Source organism: Thamnophis sirtalis, unplaced genomic scaffold (assembly GCF_051295495.1).
Source record: "Thamnophis sirtalis isolate CommonGarterSnake01/CBP01778 unplaced genomic scaffold, rThaSir2_p1.2 scaffold_5, whole genome shotgun sequence".
NCBI lineage: Eukaryota > Metazoa > Chordata > Lepidosauria > Squamata > Natricidae > Thamnophis > Thamnophis sirtalis.
The window spans coordinates 125,132,890-125,154,430 of NW_028261385.1; the positions used below are offsets into that span (position 1 = coordinate 125,132,890).

The 21,541-nt window shown below is 38.5% G+C and overlaps 1 protein-coding gene across 1 annotated transcript in view; it reads right to left on the bottom strand.

Moving 5' to 3' along the window:
- MACROD2 (mono-ADP ribosylhydrolase 2) overlaps nucleotides 1-21,541 on the bottom strand; it is a 1,059,851-nt gene that overhangs the window by 61,389 nt on the left and 976,921 nt on the right. Inside the window, exons 13-15 of the mRNA XM_087716844.1 lie at nucleotides 14,216-14,281; nucleotides 12,756-12,830; nucleotides 11,984-12,079 (exon numbers count right to left, since the gene is read on the bottom strand). Of these exons, the coding sequence (XP_087572970.1) occupies nucleotides 11,984-12,079; nucleotides 12,756-12,830; nucleotides 14,216-14,281 (237 nt within the window). The remainder of the gene's footprint in view (nucleotides 1-11,983; nucleotides 12,080-12,755; nucleotides 12,831-14,215; nucleotides 14,282-21,541) is intronic.

The following is a 21,541-nucleotide window of genomic DNA, read 5'->3' on the forward strand; positions in this document are numbered from 1 at the left end:
CCAAATATTAAAATAGTATAAATATTAACAAATCTAACTCAATCATACTAAGCATGGGCATTTGCAAGAAAGGGTGGCAAATGATGAAAGATGCAACATAAAATTCCTTCCCTTTTATGCTTGTGTTAGACATGCAAGCACTAAGTGCAGAGCTTGTACAATAATGTCACAACATGTATTTTGTCATTTTGACAAAAGCTCTGCTTGCTATCCATGATACTAAGAATACTATTTCCATTTATAAGCTTCTTTTTCCATTCAGGGTCTTACACAAATTACTAAATCTCTGACTGACAGCTGACACAAATACTATCTTATACCGAATAGCTCAAATTGTGTTACATTAGGAATCTCAGATTGCCAAAACATTTCTCTGTTAAGAATGCCCAGTATTAAGCAGGGCAAAAAGCTACTGGGTTGTGTTTTGTCTGTGAAAACTGCAGTCAAATATAACAACACCTACTTTTCTGTCATGGATAAAATGTTTTACTTTTCCTGTTCTGTCTTCTTTTTGTTGTCTGCTATTAAAGCAACTTCTGTTAAATGATTGTGACAAAATGTGTGTGTGTGTGTGGGGGGGATCCGATCAGATTGCTTTACTGTTCTTATTCTCAATCACAATATCCCCTTCAAAAGGCATTCCTTCTAGGCTAAGAAAAACAAACAATATTCCAAACTGTACCTTTTCATAAACATTCAAAATCTCCTCTTTGCATGTAATCTCACTCAATATGCGTATAAAAAGCACAGAGAAAAATGAACAAAAATGAGCACATTTTATCCTTCATTCTCTAGGAAAATGTATTCCATTATTCTGTTCTGTAAGCTTATGGCTTATGTCAAGCACAAACACAACAAGAAGTTACTAACTAATTGGATACTAAAGTACAATTCACTTGCTGGTATTATTGAATAACTGTACTTTTGTCAATCTAGACATAAGTAATTGCTTTCGCATTGAACGAACAACATTTTGTGGCATTGATTTTGATCGTAACCCTAACCTGACTGCTGTAACAGGCTTGCTGATTTGACATTATAGGGGTTCCTCTACATACTTCTATACATCCTACTATTGAAAAGTTCTACAAACTTTTGCATTGGGCAAGAATGTACAGGAGAAAAGCTGGCTGCTGATGTTGAACTACCAGAAACAGAAGTGTTTTCAGTGTAATTGGCAAGATCAACTCGACTTGTAAATACTAGCCTTAACCAGTAAATTGTCCTGTGGAAGATAGTTCTCATACAGATATAACGTTACAGCATCTTATTGAACAGGACACAAAATCCCACTCTTGTCACTTATATTTATTGCAAACAATGCCATTCTTGGAAGAACAGTAACGTCTGGGGAAACAAAACACAAAAGATGACATATCCCTATACTGTATCCTTTTATTAACAATTCAACACATGATCAATACATATTATTTAGGAAATGTATAGCTGTGGTTTGTGTTATTCTGCTCCTACACTGTCACTGATGAAAATTGTACAGTTCCTCTTCCCTGTGTTAGAATAATCATATTATAATTGACCTTTTAAAGGCATAACTAAATAATACTTTGTGTATTTTCTCCCCAATAAAGAGGCTGCTATTAGAGCACCAGCTGTAAATACAAACAACTTCTTAATTAATAATGAAAGAAAAAGTAGGGATGTAAAAGATTTCAATAGGATTTGAGAGCTCCTCCAGTTCAAACTCTACTTTAGAGTAGATTGAACCACTTAATGAAGTCTGATAGCATGTGTCTTTCCCTGGTCACAAATCCACTATTGCTTATTTATTTATTTATTTAGTCATGGTGGGGCAGTGGGTAGAGTGTAGTACTGCAGGCTACTTCTGCTACCTGCTGGCTGCCTGCAATTTGCAGTTCAAATCTCACCAGGCTCAAGGCTCACTCAGCCTTCCATCCTTCTGAGGTGGATAAAATGAGGATCCAAATTGTTGGGGGCAATATGCTGACTCTGCAAACTGCTTAGAGAGGGCTGTAAAGCACTGTAAAGCGGTATATAAGTCTGTGCTATTGCCAAGAGCATATAAATAAATGCCTTTCCTCCAGGAACTCAAGGTAGGATATACAGGCCTCTCATTTTTCCCAGTACAACCATATAGAGCAAGTTAGGTTGAAAAGTATTTTAAACAATATAGGACAGCATTTTGTAAGACATATCTTTGGAAAATAACATTTCTCAAAACAAGGCAGTTGCATTTTTCAAAATAGCATATACTTAAAAGCTTTATATGGGGACATTGGCAAAATGAACTATATAACATCACAGAAATTTGGGCTGCTTTTGTACTGCTCACAGAATTGATATTTACAACATGTAACATTAAGTAAAATTGCTTAGATAATTTTCATAAGTTAGATACAAGTGCAAAATAAAACTTGATTTATTTTTTACAGATATTATAAAAACTATTTAAAAAAACCCTGATGGAGCAGAATATTGACCCATTTACACGGACAGTAAAATGGGTTTCAACCAATTCCCCGAGCTATAAATCAGAAAGGTAGTAAATCAAAACCAAAATACCAAAAACAGTACAAACTGGATCAGAATAAGAAGCACGTGGGAAAATTTGTATAATGTTAAAAAATCAGTTATAAAGTTTCAATTCAAGGATTATCAATTGATTTGAGTTAATTTACATAGACATTGCACAGGAAAGTAAATACACATTTCCATCTCAGTGGCATACATGCCATTCATTCTTTCTGAAAGTAATTTTACGTTTCAGGAAAATCAGAGCAATTAAAATGGAGAAACACAGTGTCTCCTGGAATCAAAGAAATAACACAGAACAGAACAAAAATAATGGAAATGATTATAAAGAGAAAAGAAAATCAGTAAAAGATTCAGTTCAAATAATTCTAAATTATATTATGGGCTCTCAGATGTATATCCAGGCTTAGTCCATTTTGCCCTATCTATATTCACATATTCAAAGTTAATTAACAATAAGGTGATAGATATTATGATGGCAGCAAAATAAATTCTTAAATGCCCATCTAGAAAATATTGCAATAGGGAACCCAGAAAATTTGAGTAGATGTTGAATAGAAAAGCTGAATCAAACGGCAATTACCTAATGTAATGTGAGAAACTTGTTTGATGCCTTGTCTTTTTGACTCATATCTAGGAGGAGGAAGAGGAGGAGGAGGAGGGAGGAGGAGAAGGAATAAATAGGACCAGGAATGGTATTATGCATCTCCCCCCCACCTGCTCTTTTTTCCAAAATGCACGTTGACCAAGTTTATTCCACATCATTCTTATCTAGTATCTCTGTTCTAACATGATGAATTTTTCTTTCATAGAATCACTTATTTGTCTCCATTGCTTAAAGCCCTTTGCACTGCATACTTGGAAAGAACATTTTATTCCTGTTAATGTAATGAATGCCCATTAAGCCCTCAGCCTGGTTCTATTATTTTAACTAGTCATTTTGATGTGCCCTTTTGGCTCCTCGCAGGAATTTGCATTCTCCATGTTTGTTGCTAGCTCTGTTGCTAGACCAGTAGTAGTGCTGCTCAAAAATCAAACCTAGACTTCATGAGAAATATCAAATTAAAATCTTACATTCTACTTTTTAAAGCAAGTAATAGCCTGCTTTTGTTTTCTCTCTGCACAGTTGCTGCTAAAATTACATAGTGATTTCCTTGCTTCTTTTAGAACAACACAATTCTTAACTATGTCCAATAAAAGCTTAAGATATTTAATCTCATTTTCTTTTATGTCTAAAAACTGAATAACTGAAGTTTGGTCATGTGCTTTTTAAGCTTTTGTTTCTAACCTGAAAATAAAACTATTTTGTGTTTACCTTTTGCAATAGGGAATAATAATGACAAAACTTCTTGCTTTATATCCTTTCTTTTTATCTCCTGCTCTATCCATTTTGACTCCCCACCTGTCTTTTTTCACATAGCTTCTTCCAGCCTGCAAGTCCATTATTTCCTACTATTTTAATAGCTTCTTCCATTCCTTATTGGACAAGCCTAATTATCTTTTCTCTTTAAAAATTATTAATAAAGCTGTTTAATCCAGTATGGCACAAGAAAAAAAAACTAGCAGCTTCTAAATGTCCTTCTGGCAGCCTCCAGATCAGCCATCCATTCAGTTGTATTACTGATGACAAATAACTAAAAGTTGTGTATGATTTATGGTTCATTTTGGCAGAAAAATATATCAGTCTGCATGGTTGCCCATTCAGGATTCTGGAGGGCTACGTACAAGCTTTCTTTTATGCTTAAGTTTCAGGAAGTTGCCTCTGGGGATGTGGACAAGGCTATGCGAGCTGTGAGTGCCTCCACCTGCATACTGGACCCGTGTCCCTCCTGGCTGGTTGCCAACAGCAGTGAGGTGACACGAGGCTGGATCCAGGCGGTTGTTACCGCTTCTCTTCGGGAGGGGTACTTTCCCACCGCGCTTAAGACAGCGGTGGTAAGACCCCTCCTGAAGAAGCCGTCTCTGGATCCAGCTGTTCTTAATAACTATCGTCCAGTCTCCAACCTCCCCTTTGTAGGGAAGGTTGTTGAGAAGGAGAAAGCTAACTATCTTGACCCCTTCCAGTCTGGCTTCAGACCCGGTTACAGCACAGAAACCGCTTTGGTCGCATTGACTGATGATCTCTGGAGAGCTAGGAATGGAGGCCATGCTTCCATCCTAGTTCTCCTGGACCTCTCAGCGGCTTTCGATACCATCGACCATGGTATCCTTCTGCGACGACTGCGGGAGATAGGGGTGGGCGGCACTGTCTTGCAGTGGTTCTCCTCCTATCTCTCGGACAGGTCGCAGTCGGTGTTAGTGGGGGGGCAGAGATCGTCCCTGAGGCCCCTAACCTATGGGGTGCCGCAGGGGTCGGTCCTATCCCCCCTACTATTTAACATTTACATGAAACCGCTGGGCGAGATCATCCGAAGGCACGGGATAAAATATCACCAATATGCGGACGATACTCAGTTGTATCTGTCCGCCCCGTGCCAACTCAATGAAGCGGTGGACGTGATGAACCGGGGACTGGAAGCCGTTAAAGACTGGATGAGAGCAAACAAGCTGATACTCAACCCAGACAAGACCGAGTGGCTGTTGTGTTTCCCTCCCAAAAATTTGACCAACATACCATCACTCAGGCTGGGAGGACAAAATTTAAACCCTTCAGAAAGGGCCCGCAACTTGGGAGTCCTCCTGGATTCACAGCTAACTTTTGACCACCATCTCTCAGCTGTGACCAGGGGGGCATTTGCCCAGGTTCGCCTGGTGCGCCAGTTGCGGCCCTACCTGAATCGGGAGGCCCTCACAACAGTCACTCGAGCCCTTGTGATCTCTAGGCTGGAATACTGTAATGTGCTCTACATGGGGCTGCCCTTGAAGAGCATCCGAAGACTTCAGCTAGTCCAGAATGCGGCCGCGCGAGTGATCGTGGGCGCACCACGGTTCGCCCACATAACACCGATCCTCCGTGAGCTGCACTGGCTACCTGTTGATCTCCGGGTGCACTTCAAGGTCCTACTCACCACCTATAAAGCGCTCCATGGTAGTGGATCTGGCTATTTGAGAGACCGCCTTCTGCCAATTACCTCCCTGCGTCCCATCAGATCGCATAGAGTTGGCCTCCTCCGTATTCCATCCGCCAGTCAGTGCCGACTGGCGACTACTCGGAGGAGAGCCTTCTCTGTTGCGGCTCCGACACTATGGAACAATCTCCCCGTGGAGATTCGTACCCTCACCACCGTCCAGGCCTTCCGCACAGCCCTCAAGAACTGGCTAACCCGTCAGGCCTGGGGATAATCTTATTTTCGCCCCTCCCGAATGCTGAGTGAATGTTGAGTTTTATTGTCTAATTTACTTTGTGCACATTTCTTTTTTCGTATTGTCCTACACTCCCCTTCCTTTTTGATTGTAAGCCGCCCTGAGTACCCTCAGGGAAAAGGGCGGCCTATAAATAAATAAATCTACAATCTAAATCTACAATCTTAAGGTACCAAGCAAGCATATGTTAGGCATCCTATTGTCCAGTGGAGCTTTTCAAAAGCCCCATTCCTAGATATTTTAGTGTCATTATGGTCCTGATCCTACCCTTTTCTTAAGTATATCTCTTAATCTCTGAAAGGTTGTCCATCCCTCTATGACAAACTATGCATATACATACCTGTATGTCCATCATGCATCTACTAATAGGCCTATGCCTTTTCTTCGATGTTAAATTTGCTTCTTTCTGCCTTTTCATACAATAAATTTATGCATTCTATTTAAACTTGAAAGGCTGTCTGAGCTAAATCTCACCTGTCACTTGAACATGAGAGGTTGCTGAGCACTTCTCCTGTCATTTATGAGTTTTGTCATAATTTTAATTCATTCCCACTTAGAAGGAAGAGTACTGACGCTTTTGAATTTTGATGTTGGGGAAGACTCGTAAGAATTCCATGGACAGCCCAGAAAAAAAGAAATCCATGGATACCCCCATTTGCTATCACCTGGTTAGGTTTTAAGCCAAATGTATTATTTATTTATTAAATTTATATGACACCCATCTAATTGTTGGAGTGACTCACGGCGGCATCTAAATTTAATTAATAATAAATAAATGAATTCTGACTCTTACCTTCTCCCATCCCCATCGGATTACTTGCTTTACTTTTTGGTTAATTTTTTAAAAAATGGCACATTCATTCATTTTCATGGGGGAAAATAATTTTTATAAGACTGGAGTTAAGAACATATTTCAAAGAATAAGGTAAAGATAAAGGTTCCCCCACACATGCGTGCTAGTCGTTTCCGGCTCTAGAGACAGTGGTCATCTCCATTTCTAAGCTGAAGAGCCAGCGCTGTCTGAAGACATCTCCATGGTCATATGGCCGAAGGTGCACTGTTACCTTCCCACCAAAGTGGTACCTATTTTTCTACTTGCATTTTTTACCTGCTTTTGAACTGCTAGGTTAGCAGAAGCTGGGACAAGTAATGGGAGCTCACTCCATTACGTGGCACTAGGGATTCGAAATGCTGAACTGCCGACCTTCTGATCGACAAGCTCAGTGTCTTACCCACTGAGCCACCACGTCCCATTTCAAAGAATAGGCATATGTTTTTCTTTCTCTCTGTGCAGACAAACCTATGAATATTAGTAAAGTTTGAAATAAAAATACAGACCTCTAATGTAATATTACTGCTATTCATCTGTGTATTGGACACAGCAGTATTTTTTAATCCATCAATTAAGAAACGGAGCAAGCACTTTTCAAAGCAAAACACTTCATTAGAAGGAAATATTTTTAAATAATGAATACAAGTTTTCAGTCAAGCACTTGGCCAGGTGGGTGAGTGGGTAGGGTACTGAGAAGAAATGGAAATTGCAGCAAGCTCCATTGTAATCAATCTTCAGTGATCAATGGGAAAAGATCCCATATACATGTTTCTTTAAGACTTAAGAATTAAGTTGCAGTACTTTTCATTCAGTACTTTAAAAACAAAAAAGGCTAACGAAGGTGGGGTTTTTTTTACTTAATCATGGAGCCATTCCTGTGGTGGGATTATTATTTTTTTACCACCAGTTCTGTGTGTGTGGCTTAGTGGGCATGGCTTGATGGGTGTAGCAGGGGAAGGATACTGTAAAATATCCATTCCCACTCCACTCCAGGGGAAGGATGCTGCAAAATCCCAATTTCCTCTGGATCAGTTGGGACTCTGGAGGCAGAGAATAGATGGGGGCAGGGCTAGTCAGAGGTGGTATTTACCAGTTCTCCGAACTACTCAAAATTTCTGCTACCGATTCTCCAGAACTGGTCAGAACCTGCTGAATACCACCTCTGACCCATTTTTTAGAATACTTTTAGTTGAAAGACTCTGAACTTAGCTGCCAAACCAAGGCTACACTTTCATTCCTCTACTTCAGTGTTTTTCTGTGCCTCTCCAAGTTTCTATACCAAATCATTTCTTTCTTTTATGGAGCTCATTAATTTAGGTCAAGATCAACTTTGTAACATCTGGATGGGTTCTGCAGGTTTTTATTCCCAAACCATGCACTTGAATATTCATTTTTGCATACTTTCCTCTCACTTACAGTACAAGCAGTTCCGATTATAATTCATGTGGTCAGATACTTTTTTCAATCATGTCACTACTTTCCAAGAGCTTATGCTGTGTTCATTAATAAACAAATAGATAGTTAGGGATGGGGAGACTATATCACTAATAAACCATTTCATGATGTGAAGAGGGCTTGTGAGTTTGTTTATTGGTCTTGAAACACTCTGGTGTTTTGGAGTCTTAAAGACCTGTGAGTGGGTGGCAAAGAAAATCTTTAATTGACCAGTTTGGAGAGAGGGTGGAAGGAAGGAGGATATTTGATTAGTTGAATTGATTGGCAGGCATCCCAGAGTTTTGTGCCACTGGAGGCAAAAGGAAAACAGGATGATAACGAGGATATCAACCAATATTAAATTAATTTTGTTTTATACCTCATTAGAAAGATGATGGAACAAACTTCTCACCTGGAAAGAGTCATTCTAATGTTCAAAAATCATATAGGGATTATGCTGATCAAAATGCACTTTGTTGTAACTCTCAATGAAAACTGGCAGGTTCAGTACACATGACACAGATTATACAATATTTATTCCTTGGCTTCCTCTTCAGTATCTCACTGTGAAGGTGTTCTCTGAGCGTTAAATGGGAAATCCTAATCCTGTCTACTTGGATAAATATCCAAGGGAGATAAGTGAGACGTGCTTCTCCATCAATAAAAAAGATATTTGCTAGAGGGGACAGGTCTTCCTCAGAGGCCCACAAATGCCTGCAGTTGTAACTCTATGAAACCAAGTGCTTTTAGCAACGCAAGCACGGTTTAATTCTTCACAACTTGACAATAGAAAAATTGCACTGGTTCTCAATGTTTGTTTATTGCTTATTTTAGTTAGCCTTAATATAACACAGACTCCTGACAGCAATTTTTACAGTAGATCTGGTAATTCAAATATGTAGTCCTGCCAATATTTCCCCCTTAGATATTTATGCTTTCTTTGTTTTCTTTTAATATTTGTAGAGCACCCCACCCACAAGACTCTGGAAAGCATATATGCTTGAAAAATAAATAAAATGCAAACTAGATAGAATAGAACAAAAACAAATGTAGAGTGCAAGAGAATCGTTAACCAGGGTTCAACAGTACAATTAAAATACAATAACTTTACAATCTTGCAGAATCCCAAGTGGGAGATAGCTATACAACCCCCATGGAAAGCATGTGGGAGCATATAGAAAAGGCCTGATACCTATATACCCCCCAGGGAAAGGGAAGGGGAAGGGGGCATTTCAGCAGGCCCCCTTAGATTGGATGGCAGATTGGATGATAGGAAGGAGGTGGCTGATATACGCCAGGGTACATTGATAGGGCCAGCTTTGAAAATTGATGTTACCCAATCTTTGATACATAAGACAAGATCTAGTATTGTGTTCCAAGTCATCATCAAAAAGAATAAAATCAATAATCAGTTTTTTATGTCACATATATTCTGGGATTCATTTCACCAACTCTGGTGTGTGAAATTAGTATAGAACTCTTGCTAAGATACAGTATATTTAAGCAAATGCATAGTATACAGTAACGGTTGTCTCTGTCCCCACAATCTTCTCTCTCAAGCTTTACTGAGGCATCTTCATGCTGTGTGTAGAGTGAAAAATCTTTATTTGGCTCCAAAGATATGGTAGGGAAAGAGAAAGGCATTTCCTACTAAGGAAGGCAAACCAATTTACCTTCCATTACACAGAAAGAGTGCCTCAACTCCCAGGCTAAGAAAAGTCAGGGAGCAACAATCTAGTTGTTGAATTGGATTCTTCTGTTCAGTCTGGAAAATTCAGAATGGCCAAGTTTAAATTTCCAGAAACCAGAAGTAAGGGACTCTAAGCAACAGAACCTAAAGCTTACTGGAATAAAACACAATAGCCTACAATCATAAGGCATCCATTTCTCTCCCCTCCCCTCTTTCTTTCTCTCTCTTTTCTCTCTCTACCTAACCCTATAACAGGTCTAGGTAGCATACAATGAAATCAATCCTAAAATACAATTAAAAACCCAGATGTTTAGAATAAATAAATACAGTATATTAAAAAGGAATAATAAATAATATTCAATATTATTCTCAAAGCAATAATTTAAAAGCAATAAAACCCATCGGACCTGCCACTTACTCTAACCCAAAGCCTGGGCAAAGAGTCAACTTTTCAGAATTCTTTTTAGCATAGTCAGGATTGATGTGGGGTGTGGGTTGTTAGGGTATATTTGGAGATAGGAAATATTCCATAGGGCAGGTGCTGCAACAGAGAAGGCATGCTTCTTAGATCCCAACAGATGTCACTGCATAATGGAAGAGATCTGTGCAGCTCACCTCTGCTGGATTGTATAGCAATAGCAATAGCAATTAGATTTATATACCGCTTCATAGGGCTTTCAGCCCTCTCTAAGCGGTTTACAGAGTCAGCATATTGCCCCCAACAATCTGGGTCCTCAGTATAAACTGAGCAGAAACCATAGAAGAGAGATTACATCATTAACTATATCTAATCTGTAAAATACATTAATTGCCACCAATGTTATTTTTTTATTTAACTCTTTAATGGTAAGCTTTAGCATCCAAGTTGGAATGGAGGAATTAGCCAGTCTCCAGATTACATCTCTACAGTGTGATCCAAAGGTATCAAAGTAAATGCAAAGAGTTATCTATTTTTGTGATGGAAGTTACTGTGTTTGCACTTGTCAAACATGAGATGCTTTAGCAACAGAACCCTAAACTGTATACTGCAGATAAAGGGGACCCAAATATCATTTTTTTCATTTTTCAATCTCTTACTTTTAGAAAAAGAAGATGCCAAGAAAAGTAACCAACAAATTAATTAATCAATCAACCAACCAAACTAGTTATCTGTTGAAGGAAAGATTGGACATTAACTTTTCAAATACTCCATAGCTGAATCTTAGGTAGAACAGATGGTGAAATATAATGCACCCACTGGGTGTTAAATGCAAGCTGTAAGGGACAGAAAGGTGTTAGAAGGAAAGGTACAAGTAATGAAGGTACATTTGATTTGCCTTGCTTCTGATGAGGCATAAAATAAAATGTAAATAATTTCTGTGCAGAGGAAATTAGCATAATGGTTTTGGCATTTGCAGCTTGAATGAGTTTGCATTCCCTAAGCTAGCTCTGCAAAAAAAAAGAAAAAAAAGAATAACACCATTTACCTGGATTTGCAGGAAGGATTATATCAATTCTATTATCACTGTCAGTAATGAAACACAACTCTGATACCATTAACATCATGCAGAATAAAGAAGGTGTGATTAGTCTCAACTTGGAATTGCAATGCAATAAAAAAATGAAAATGTTGTGAAGCTGGATATGCGCAATGAAGAAGGTAAGTGCTATAACCTAAGTTTCCAATGCAGAAAAGTGTCAATATTACAAATATGGGTTTGCAATTAAACCACCTGTAAGTTCATTGTTACAAAGCTATAGTTAGAAATGACCTGGATTTTCAGTAAAGACCGTATCTAATTTTTATTTTAAATTATTTAATCTCTGTATGAAAGGATGTCCTTGTTATTAACAGTAAGTGTTTTAAAATTAGGAAACGTCCATTTGATGACAAACAATTGCACAGAATCACTGGGCACAAGCTAGACACATGTATTGCATGCAAATGAACTCTTTTTTAAAAATATCTTAGTGGAATTGTCAACTAGGCTCTTAATGCATTCCAAGAATTTAGCAAATACCCTACTCTTTTAATTCGAATACTATTTATTTTCCCAAAATATTTTGAATCAATCTCAGAAAACATTTAAAAAAAATCCTTATTGTCCTGTATTTTAAGGAAGAAAGGAAGGAAGGAAGGAAGGAAGGAAGTCATGCTTTATGTGCCTATCAACCAAAGGAGAAATGTAATTCACAAACATAGTTTGCGATCTTGCATTTACACATGAAGTTACCTTTATCTTGTTCTTTGCTCTCCTGATTAGTTTTGTCTACTTCAGGATCCTGAGGTTTCTCTTCCTTTACTGTCTCCTCCTGGGTTATCAAAGTATCTGAAAAGAGGTGTTGGGGGAGATTATACAGAATAGTGACCAGGAGATATAACATTAGTATAGTTTACAACATTTCCCCCAAATAGTACACCACATGGTTATAAGGCGTATACTAGGTAATACGTTGCTTTAGTCAATCCAACTAAAGACCTCACTCACATCTTGAATTAGTCCATAAAAACCCAGTTTCATGAAATGGCTATCAATACAGAGTTTCCTGTTTATAGGACTTGAACTTAACTCTTAATGAAACTCGCATGTCAGTAAACAGCTTGCCTAGTTGGGAAATTTTAATTTAATGCTAAGTGGTTCTAATCCACTGGTTATTTGGGCTGAGAAACTTTCAGTACAAATATATCTAAATTTTTATTAAATTCAAAATAAACGAAATAGGTGTATAGAAAAGATGATTGGACTATTCAGTAAAATTTAACACAGACACGCTAAGAGGAATAATACATTTTCCACAAAACCATTTTAATAGTGGAAATTCTCTGGAATCTACAATTATTTCTTGTTCAGTGTCCCAAACTAGAATATAAAGAAGACATTTGTTCCCTAGATCTATATTTAAATACTAGTCATAATTAAAAATAATGTTTCAAATGGTGTGGACTTTATAAATAATCGATTGAACATTTTGAACATTTCCCCTCTTCTTTTGAACAAAAGCTACCTTCAGCTTCCATGTAAGAGATCTGAGAATCTGCCTGAGTATTCATTTCAACTTCTGAGGAATCATCTTGCAGTCCTATTGTAATAAAGAATGGAAAAATGATGTCAGTATGATATTAATGTGCATTTCTAATTTAAGAAATGTTTAGCAATAAAAAGGCTACTTTATTTCACTGAAAGGAAGATGTTCCTCTATTTAAGACAGTCCTTCCATACAGGAAGATAGACACAAAGAGGCAAAACTTCTGCAAATTGTCCAGTTCCTACTCTGGTAACTAGGGAAGCTGAAGTCAATTCAATAAATGAGTATGTGGGTCTGCCACAACTAGGGTTATAAAGCAGGACTAGAATATTTCCAATGATCTTGTTTCTTTTAATCTGGATTCAGGAAAGAGTGAAACAAATGCATGCCACAGGCCCTTCTCTAGAAAGGGAGGGCTGGTGAAAAATATAGTGTTAATTGATATTGATAAAGGAGAATATTCGTAATTCAGAGTTGAAATGAGGGGCCCTTGGCTGTTTTCTTGCAGATGTTTCATTACCTACACTAGAAAACATCATCAAGCTGGTGAATTGAATTAATGACAATTGGATAAAATGAATTGTCTCTAAAGTAATGGTTTGCAAAATCACTTTATCCCCCACCTGCACAGAAATATTTCACATACAAACTATTGTACTTCAGAGAAGGGAGGAGAAGCTATCTGGGCTCATGCATCCTTATTGTGTACTAAGTACCATTTAGTTCATGATGCTCTATCCTAGGTATCTATAGGCTTGTCCTGTAGAAGTCTTTGTGCTAGGCTGCAAATACAAGGTACCCTCCCCAATCTTGTACTACAGCAAATCTCATGGAATTCAGTATCTGTTACTCCCAGGTAAGTTTTGCACAGGAGTTTCAGTCTTGTTCAGTTATCATGCTACCTTCATTCTCATTTTATTCCCATCTTTACGTAAAAGCTGAGCATAGTAAAGACCCCCATTATCCACTGAGATAGCATTTTTATGGCCCAAGAGATTCTAATGATAAGAGAGTAACAGAGAGAAGGAAGGGCAATGGTATCTGTCCCTGTGGATTTATGATATATAGCAGCTTTTTCTTTTCTTTTGCTTGGATTCATATCCCTTGTTTTCAACTGCCCTCTCATTAGTTGCCTTTCAACTCTCCTGTTCGCTTTCAGTATTTTCAAAGCATATAAGATGACCCCATTCTTAAATCACATTTGGGGAGGAAAACTCATCTTCATTTCTAATAAATATGGTATTGATCAGAACATGTGTACAAAATTAGAGATTACACTACTGAAATTGATTATTGAAGTCTTGGAGTGTTGCCCTTAGCCATGTATGAAACAAGCTGATTTAAGATGTGAAGAAGCAAATTGATTTTATTAACGAAAAGAACTGGTGATCCCATCAAACTATGTATTATGATTCTGTAAAGGATTTTAGAAGACATACCATCAGCTTGATCTTCTTCACAAGTTGCATGAGGCACTGGATTAGGCTCTTTTGTATCTGGGGATTCTACAGAAAAATAAAACAAATAAAAATGGCTTCCCTATAGATTTTCTTAGCACTTTTCATAAAGCATCATAGTTATAAAGGTATTTAAAATAATTTTCAAAATGTTTGATTGATTGATATTATATTACATTAAATTGCAATGGACACAATTGCATTTTAATATAAAATACTGAAACCACAAACAAATGTATAAACACACTTAATTATATTCTCATTCATCTATTTCACTTTAATAGAATTTACAACAATCATATTCATTCTCTTGAACTTCTGAAATAGTTCATTGTGATAAAGCAAAAATTCAGAATAATGATTATGCAGATAACAAAGATAGTACTTAATTTTAGGATTGCCAAAGCAGAGATGTTATAGTCTTGGTGATTTCACAAATAACTCTTTCCCATAATAATAGACTGAACTGAATTTGACATGGAAAATAAAATGTAACCCACACACCCCTTGTATTTTGGAACACTTCACTCTGGACAAAAATGATTCAGCATCATGACCTGAGTGGTCTTCTCAGCATTCAGATGGTCTCCTTAGAGGAGGAAACCACAGTGCTCTCTTTTTCCTCTCCTGGAAATCATTTCAGGAATGACAGGTAAGGACTTCTGACATGTTATTTTTTCCAATTCTAAATAAACTAGAGGGGAAAAAGGCCTCTAGCCCATGCTTAGCCTATAATTTACCTTTTCTTCCTCCACATTAAAAAAAATTCATATCATTTCTAGAAATAGGCAGCTTTGAAAGAAAGACCTGGCCTTTTCTCTCTGTAAATAAACCACTGAATAAACTTCACAAATAAAACTTCACAATCCAGGAATAATGGTGTAGATACACAAAGAAATGTTGGGCAGAACAAAGCACTCCAAATTCAGCATCCGGTGCTAAATATGTAAAAATCCTTGCTTGATCAGCTCAGCATGCAAAACCCTTAACAGAATCTTAGCCATGCTTGGAGGATCAGGATGGGAGTAGAAAGAAGGAACTAAATCTGAACCCTCTTATCCCAGCTTCTTTGTACTGTTGTCAAAAAATGCAATATCCCTCTACTGAAGATGCGTACTTTTATCTTTAACACTGTGATGAAGATGGGGGTCTCAGAGTAAATGGGAATCTCAGATTGACTTTCCTCCTTCTGAAACTTATCCATCTCCAAATATCTATGGTTCAGAGTTGGTATTCAGTAGGTTCTGACCAGTTCTGGAGAACCGGTAGTGGAAATTCTGAGTAGTTGGGAGAACTGGTAAATACTACCTCTGACTGGCTCCACCCCAGAGGTGGGTTCCTACCAGTTCGCACCTATTCGGTAGAACCGGTTCGTCAAATCTACCGAACCGGTTAGAAGAGGTTCCACCAATGGACACGGAAAGCAGGCCACACCTACAGAAGAGGTTCCAAAATTTTTTGAAACCCACCACTGGCAAGGATCTTGTAACTTGACAGCTTTAAGACTTGCATGCTTCAATGCCAGAGTTTCTGAATAGTTACCTGGACCAACCTAAGTACTAATTCATAATTTCATATCCGGTCACATGGGTGGCAAGCCACTCCCATCTGGTCACATGGGTGTCAAGCCACTCCCACAAAGGAGGCCACACCCACAGAGTAGGTTCCAACAATTTTTGAAACCCACCACTGTTCCACCCCATCTATTCTCTGCCTCCCGAGTCCCAGCTGATTGGGAGGAAATGGGGATTTTGCAGTATCCTTCCCCTGGAGTGGGGAAGGAATGGAGATTTTACAGTATCCTTCCCCTGCCACACCAACCAAGCTACGCCCACCAAACCACGCTATGCCCACCAAGCCACACCCATGGAACTGGTAGTAAAACTTTTTGAATTCCATCACTGTTATGGTTATGCTTTTTCCTAACATAGAGACTTGGAGTTCCACTCCAGTCAACCAGATTAATGGTAAAAAATGGTATAGTTGAAATATAAAATATTTTGTGAAGACCAAGTTGCCATTCCTTAATGTATACCATTTATAAAATTATATACTCAATAACTATGGTAGTTGTCGTAATGGTATGCAATCTATGCCATAAAAGGCATTGTTCTTTCAAAACATCAGCCTTAATGCTATTTTATCTCCAACTGGGTCGCATCCATACTAAAACTTGAAGTAATTTCCACAAATCCATGTTTATTAAAATATATCTAGCAGTAAGCAATGAACTAAAGAATAGCATGAAAGCAACAGCTTCCTAAGGCTGCCAAATACTATCATTGTGGGATGTATAGGGAAACCTGGGCAGTTAACATCTGATCAAAGTTTAATAATCTGTAAAATAGGAATGCATCAAAAATTGGTGATTTTAATTAATTGTAAATAATTCCCTAAGGCAAATATTTAATTACCTACACAGCTTGTTTAAAGACAAAGTCAAAAGTTGAAGTAAAACTCTAGTATACATATTTTTCAAATCATTTGCACTTAAGCTACTCAAATTAATCCACAGAATATTATTAATCGTATTTTAAATGTAAAATGCTTTCTGCCAATACTATCAAAATGAGAGAGGGGAAAGAGACTTTTGAATTAAACCATGGAAGCAGAAAAAGCTAGGCAATTTAAACAATCCTGATTAACAGTATGCTGCAAACAGGGAACAGGTGTACAGCAGAAAGGTGCCTGCAGAGCAAATAACTTCAGACTATTCAAGCAAGCCAAACCAAGCCACAGGAAAGGAAAGGAAGGAAGGAAAGAAAGAAAAAAAGAAAGGGGGAGGGAAGAAGAAAGAAAGAACCTCATTAAATAATCAGTAAAATGATGTACCTTGCCCCAAATTTATAAGTACACATTAGGCATTTGCTAATAAGTGGTCACAATACTAGCAACTAAAAAATGACATTCACTTATATTTTGTATAACAGCAAGGTGATCCAAATAATAAAAATAAATATTTTTGTGTTGAAGTATTGCCAGTATTTAGCATGATCTGGTTTTAAAATTGTTTCTAGTTCAATGTTAACAAACCATTCAATACAAATAGGCAAGAATCAAACAAATTGCAAAAAATAATTGTACAAAATACCCGTAGATATAATTACATTTTTGGTGCCCTACAGTTAGTCCTCGACTAACAATCATTTGTTTAGTAACTGCTCAAAGTTACAAAGGCACTAAAAAAAGTGACTTACAATTGGTCCTTGCACTTGTGACTGTTCCAGCATCCCGAGGGTCATGTGATCAAAATTTGGGTACTTGGCAACCAGCATGTATTCATGATGGCTGTGGTGTCCCAGGGTCAAGTGTCCATCATCATTTGTGACATTCTCAGCCAGCTCTGTCATGCAAAGTCAATGGGGGAAGCCAGATTTGCTTAACAACTATACACTTAAAACTTAACTATGCTTATTTGCCTTCCAGGTAGTGGTTAAAATTTAAGATGGCTCTATGCCAGAGGAGAAACTATACTTAGCGGCGGAGATTTATTTCATAGAGGATAACAGTCTTGAACTGAGGAGGCAAAGTTAGAGTAACAGCTCGCCTTGACTGCAAGACTGGAGGGTTTTTGAAGCTGCTTCAGCAGACTTGGATGAACTCATGACTCTGTGACATCTGTTTTTGTGAGGATGTGTGTTCCAACCAGTGGTGGGTTTCAATTTTTTTAGAACCTCTTCTGTAGGTGTGGCCTGCTTTGTGGGAGTGGCTTGCTGCCCATGTGACCAGGCAGGAGTGGCTTGCCGGCCATGTGACTGGGTGGGCGTGGCCAACTTATAAAATGTGGTGAAACTCACTTAACAACGCTCTTGCTTAGCAACCAAAATGTTTGCTCAGAAACTGGCATTTGAAGCATGCAAGTCTTAAAGCTGTCAAGTTACAAGACCCTTGCACCCCTAAGCCTTTAGAAAAAAAAAACCCAGGGATGTTCAAGCTTGACAGCTTTAAGACTTGTGGACTTCAACTCCCAGAATTCCTCCTCTCGCTCTTCATCTTGATGATGTGCGGACGGGCGGGGGGGGGAGCTGGAACCGGTTCTAAACGGTACTGTAGATTTGTGGAACCTCTTATATAGAACTGGCAGGAACCCATCCCTGGTTCCAACCAAGAGTTTCAGCATATACAGTAACAATAAACATTGGTTCACAGCTAAGCTCAAGCAGGTATGTCGCGCCAAAGAGGAAGCCTACAGGAATGGAGACACGATGCTGTGCAATCAAGCCAGGAATATAGTAACAAGGAAGATCAGGGGAGCAAAGAGAAGATACTTTGAAAAGCTGAGGAATCAGTTATCAGCAAATGAACCAGCAAATGTGTGGAAAAGCCTGAAGAACATCATTGGCTACAGCAGATCTCCCTCCCTTACTGGAAAAAAATCAGCAACTGGCAGAGGACCTGAATGTGTTCTAGTGTACGTTTGAGAGGAGATCACTGTCAACTATTGCTACTCTTCCCATCTCTGATAGAGCAACAGCAGTCAAATCTCCTTTACCTATCTCCATCCCTCTGGGCCTCCCTCCACTGGGGATCCTAAAAAAAGATGAGAGGGACCTCTCATCTTTTCTAAAAGATTAGAAAAGCATCAGGCCCAAACAGAGTAATTCCTTCTTGCTTGAAAGCCTGTGCTGTTCAACTGGCCCCCATCTTCACCCCCATCTTGAATAAATCAGTAGAGGTGTGTTGTGTTCCTTCTCGCTTCAAATGCTCTACTATCATCCTAGTTCCCAAGAAACCCTCCTTTAAAGGAGTTGAATGACTGCAGACTGGTTGCTCTGATATCTGTAGTTATGAAAATCTTTGAAAAATAGCGCTTGCCCACTTGAAAATCATCCTGGATCTGTTGTTAGACCCCATGGAGTTTGCCTATTCAGCAAAGAGATCGCCAGCTGATGCTGTCAATATGGCACTGCACTATATCTTTCAACATCTTGAATCCCCAGGGACCTATGTACGGGTCCTTTTTGTAGACTTCAGCTTGGCATTCAATACCACCATTCCAGAAATTCTTCACTCTAAATTGATTCAAATAGCTGTGCCTGTCCATACTTGTAGGTGGGATTATAGGCTTTCTGACAGATAGAAAGCAACAGATGAACCAGAGCAATTAGCACAGGGCAATGTGTTCTCCATTACTTTTTTCTCTCTGTACCAACAACTGTATCTCTAAGGATCCCACTATTAAAGTACTGAAGCTTGCAGATGACACAACCATTATTGGTCTCATTCAAGATGGTGATGCGTCTGCATATAAACAGAGGTTGAATAACTTGCTCTGTGGTACAGCTGGAACACTCTGGAGCTGAACACGTTAAAACGGTAGAGATGAGATGGATTTTAGGAAGAGCCTTCCTATTCTACCATCTCTTACTATACTAGACAACACAGTATCAACAGTAGAGTCCTTCAAGTTTTTGGGTTCTATAATCCCCCAGGATTTGAAATCGACACTTAACATTAGAACCATCATTTTAAAAGGCATAACAAAGAATGCTTTTCCTGTGTCAACTCTGTTGATGCAGTTCTACAGAGGAATTATTGAGTCTGTCATTTATACTTCTAGAACTGCCTGATTTGAACAGCAACCAAACAGGAGAAATACAAACTTCAACGGATAGCTAGGACAGCAGAAAAAATAACTGCAACCAGCCTGCCTTCCATTGAGGACCTGTATATTGCATGGGTCGGAAGAAGGGCTGAGAAAATATCTACAGCCTCTTACATCCTGGGCAGAAGCGGATTCAACTCCTCCCAAGCCACAGCTGCAGTGCACAGGCATGCCAAAACTACTAGATACAGTTTTTCCCTCGGGCCATCATTCTGCTGTACACCTAATTCCTACAGTTCTGTCTTAAGTATAAAGTATATTTACCCATGTAGATGGTGGTATTACTATTATCCTTCTCATCTTTTTTACTACCTTATCTTATTGGTTTTATTATAATTATTATTACTCTGTTATTTAGCATGCTTCTGCACTGGAGACAAATTCCTTGTGTATCTAATCATACTTGGCCAATAAAGTATTCTACTCTATTCCACTATTGTTAAGTTTAATGTATGAATTCAGCTTTTATGCATAAAGGGCTTAATGAATGTTTTCTGAAGTAGGAACATACACATATTTGCCTTACGTGAGCTGAACTACTGATCCAGCTAAGTGTATTGATCTATTTCAGCTGGAATAGCTTTCAGGGCCTTAAAGAACTTCACTGGATAATCTTTAAACTGCAGATTCTAGAAAATGAACTTATGAAATAAATATACATATCAAGCATATAACCACCACAGTTGCCTATAATTCAAAATGGATGATCGTATGTCCTTTTTCCTTTCAATGTTGGAAGGTTGTTTTAATTTGGGAGGGGAGAGTATTGTCCATCAGTAACTTGGAGCAGAAACAGGGGTGGGTTCTCACTGGTTCAGACTGGTTTGGCCGAACCGGTAGTGATATAGTGGCCTGGGTTGCTGGAACTGGCAGCGACCCAGGCCTGCCACGCCCCCACACCAGTTTCTCGGTTGGTGTCGTTGGCACTGCCATCTTGTTTTTTAGTAAACGCTGCGGCTTTGAGCTCCTGGTGCCACAGTAGAGTTAGGCAAAAACTAGTCTATACCTGCAGGGAGTTATTAAAGATTGGACTAGATATTACCAGTGACTTCCATCAGTCTCATAATATACCGAGTGACATAGTAAGACTGCCAGGCTCTCCATGGATCGTTGTTGGGCCTAGGAGATGGCAAAGAGAGCGAAAGCAGAAGCGGGGATGCAGAGCTGGTTTGCTATACTTATGTGCAGAACAATTTCTATTGAACTGCGCATGTGTTGAAGCACACATCCAGCATGCATGAACAAAGCATGCACACGAGCAAACCGGCAGTAGCATCGGCTGGAACCCCTTGTAATAAAATATAATTTCATTAGGGAAGATAAAATTGCAAATCAGATATTAGTGAAATGACATAGAAGTTTACTCCACATAAAGATATGAGGATTTTCCATTTTAGTTTTTCATAAATGTCATGTTTTAAAGAAAATAACCTCAGAGAGTTAAGGCTATTTTATTTAAGCTGCCAGGACAGATATTACACTGATATGCAGATTCTGACTTTCAAAATCGTTAAGGTCAAGTCTGTATTGAAGACTCTCCTCCTCAAATGCAAATATTAAATCAAATATTCAAGCCTAAGGATAGATTTACTTTGCAGATTAACAGGCATAAAATAAAGGAAGGTAGCAAGCTGATTTCATAAAGAAAATCCAGTGACTGGAAAATGTGAGAAAAATAACTAATTATATAGGGGGGAAAAGGA